The following is a 3,345-nucleotide window of genomic DNA, read 5'->3' as shown; positions in this document are numbered from 1 at the left end:
CGTTCCACTGCCGTTAAGCTGAGAAAGTCTCCACTCCTTGGAGGATTGTAAAAACGATTGCTTATCATGTTTATCACAGTCTGGATATTACTTGGCTTCGTTTTTGACTTTTCATCTGTTCTGTATTTTAGGATATGAACTGTATTATGCTGCTAAATGTGTGAGGTCCAGATTTAAATATGATAGAAAAGTTTATTATTGACCTGATCTAACCACCCCACAGGACAGAAGAGAGTCTTTCTATGTGTCCCTTTTCAGGGATGAGCAGAACTTCTTAAGACATGTTCTGTCTGACATGCCTTCATGTTAATTTGCCATAAGATTGTGTCACATGTCGTTTCCCAAATTAGTCATGCCAAGGGGAATCTAATGAGTGGCCTTAGGCCAGCAGCTCTCACTTTTTAGTGACCAGGCATAGCGGAGCTGGAAGGTGTTACACCATAGTTAGATGTTCACTCCCTGCAGCAGTAGCCGCTGCAGAGGCAGTTTGATATATGTGTGTGGTGGGGATGTAAATTTCTGAAACAATGACCAGCTTTTGGTAAATTCACAAATAAAACAAGCTGCGATCTTCTCCTGATTCATAAAATAGTTGTATTCTTGAAAAATTCGGTGCATATTAAAAAATGATTTGGGTTTAGATTGTAAGCTTAGATCATTATAAGTAAGCGGTCTGCCTACATGAATATGTGAAGGATGTCCAAGAATCGTGAGGGACGTGGAGCAATCCTCCTGAGCATTGCAGACCTTCATCCACTAAGTGCCAGCAGCACTTCCAATCCTTGAGACAATCTGATGCCTTCAAAGTGTCCACATAAACTTCCAGGGGGCATTACTACTGCCAGTGAGGGGGATATGGTCTAAACTAATCAAGGTTCAGCCTCAGAAGCAGGCGAGGGGCTCAGCCTTTTCTCTCAAGACTTGGCCAACAATAGCAGAGTTGGTTCATCAAGGAGAAGGTTGTGTGTGTGTGTGTGTGTGTGTGTGTGTGTGTGTGGAGAGGGGAATGAGCAGAACACCACTGGGCCTGCCACGTATAGATTTCCACACTCGTCTAAAACAGGGGTGGTTTGATTTGATGAGTGGCGTTTAAAGCAGATCTGTGAGGTCCCTACAACACAATAGAAGAGCGACTTGCTTGGACATCAGACGGCCTGGGATCCAGTTCTGAGTCCTCTACCTGCAGGGAATATGAATGTGTACTAGTTACAGAGATCTCGGAACTTCAGTTTTCTTTTCTACAAAACAGGAGCTTAATAATTGACCTCATGGAGTTGTAATAATTAAATAAAATAATTCATGTAAAGTATTTGGTTACTAGTAGGCACTTAGTAAGTAAAGTGTACTTACTTTACTTACTTTACATAATAACTATCATTATTATGTGAAACATCAGAAGTCAAGTCAATTTGCTGTTATTCATTTGAGATACTTGCTGTTTGCTTTCTGTTGACGCAGGTCGACATCTCTAGGTGAAGTTATAAGCTTTGAAGGTTGTATGAGGGCTGTATTTAGTTGCATAAAATGTGAAGAATTTTGACCTGATTAAAAATATGTATGCCTTGTGTTTTTTTCCAGCTCCAAGCCTTTCAGCCATTTTTCATTTTTTTGAATCTTCCCTATTCTATTATCAGAGGTGAAGAATTTGTTTTGGAAGTAACCATATTCAATTATCTGAAAGATGCCACCGAGGTAATACACTCAAGGTTTTGTTGGTCATCTATATTTCTGGAGATCATGGGGATCACGTGCAGCGACTGGGTTGTGTAGTGTTGGGCAACTGGCCATTTTATATATTTCTGTGAGATTGAAAATAGACCTATTTCGTCAGTGATTTCCTCTGGTCATACAAGTCTGAGGATGCTGTCCACACGTGTGAGCTTTCTCTCCTAGTTTCAGCACCAGCTCCCCACTTCGGCCATCTATCTTTCCGTGTTGTTGCCGACGCACAGCTTTCTCCCCCCCCCCGCCCCCCCCGGCCCCTGCATTTTCCTTTGAGCTTCCCACGCTGAGATGTGCTGCCACTCTCACTGCCATTCTGTGCTACTGCGGATGACAGGAAGTCGGTCCGCTCAAGATCTGGCTTGAAACTCAGATGCCTTTCCTGAAGCATCTCACCCCTTCTGTTATGATTTTGTCATCCCCATGTTTATGGGTGCATTCTATTTTCCAGGATTGTCTTTTCTATCTTTTTAGAGACAGGGTCTATTGCCCAGGCTGGAGTACAGCAGCATGATCATAGTTTCCTGCAGCCTCAAACTCCTGGGCTCATGCGATCCTCCTGCCTCAGCCTCCTGAGTAGCTGGGACTATAAGTGTGTGACACAATGCCTGGCTAGTAAAAAAATTTACATTAAATTAGCATACCCGCAAAGCTTCAATTTTAAAGTTGAGTTTTTACAAAAAGTTAGTATTGAATTTTTATATTTTAATTGTTCTTATTATTTCAGGTTAATTCAAGGGTACAAAGAATGAGGTTACAATGTTTGCATTTGATAGGTAGAGTCCCTCTTATATTTGTGTCCTGCTGCCAAAAGGTGTGCCACACACCCCAACATTGTGCCCATTAAGTGGGAGCACACCCACCCCCTCTTGCCTCCCCTCTCCCTGGTACTCCTGTCCCTCACCTTGAATTGACTTGAGTTTTTCTCTTATGTGGATATGTATTAGATCATCTGCTGACTTCATATTAGTATCAAGTACATTGGATTCTTGCTTCTCCATTCTTGGGATACCTTACTAAGAAGAATGTGTTTTAGGCGGTGCCTGTGGCTCAAAGGAGTAGGATGTGGCCCCATATGCTGGAAGTGGTGGGTTCAAACCCAACCCTGGCCAAAAACTATTTAAAAAAAAAAAGAATGGGTTTCAACTCCTTTCAGGTTAATTCAAAAGATGTAAGGTTTCCATCTTTTTAATGGCTGAATAGTATTCTGTGGTGTACATATACCACAGTTTGTTAATCCATTCCTGGGTTGGTGGGCATTTATTTCCACATTTTATGCTTGGCTATTTAAAAAAAATTTTTTTTATAGAGGTGGAGTCTTGCTGTGTTGCCCAACCTGGTTTTCAACTCCTGGATTCCCTCATGAGAGCCTCCCAGCTGGGCCTCCCAAAGTGCTAGGACTGTAGTTAGTAAATCAGCTTCCTGCCAGATGGACCTGTTGAATCATGTGCCTTGTGTCTCCTTACCCAGTCCTGTCCCTGGGAGGCAGGGATTAGGCTCACTGTGTTGTGCCCACAGTAGCATTAAATGAATGATTGATTCTTCCTCTAGAATAAGTACAGATTTATAATTAACTTTATATCATAATCTCTTTATCTATAGGGCAAATTAGTTTTTTCTTTT

At 41.9% G+C, this 3,345-nt stretch overlaps 1 protein-coding gene across 1 annotated transcript in view; it reads left to right on the top strand.

Annotated features, from left to right (window-relative positions):
* Nucleotides 1–3,345, top strand: part of CD109 (CD109 molecule) — a 116,297-nt gene that overhangs the window by 79,967 nt on the left and 32,985 nt on the right. The window contains exon 19 of the mRNA XM_023517277.1: nt 1,579–1,692. Coding sequence (XP_023373045.1) covers nt 1,579–1,692 — 114 coding nt within the window. The remainder of the gene's footprint in view (nt 1–1,578; nt 1,693–3,345) is intronic.

Source organism: Otolemur garnettii, unplaced genomic scaffold (assembly GCF_000181295.1).
Source record: "Otolemur garnettii isolate 467f Iridium unplaced genomic scaffold, OtoGar3 scaffold00107, whole genome shotgun sequence".
Classification (NCBI taxonomy): Eukaryota; Metazoa; Chordata; class Mammalia; order Primates; family Galagidae; genus Otolemur; species Otolemur garnettii.
The sequence above is the reverse complement of the archived record's forward strand: the minus strand, read 5'-3'. Positions and strand labels throughout refer to the sequence as shown.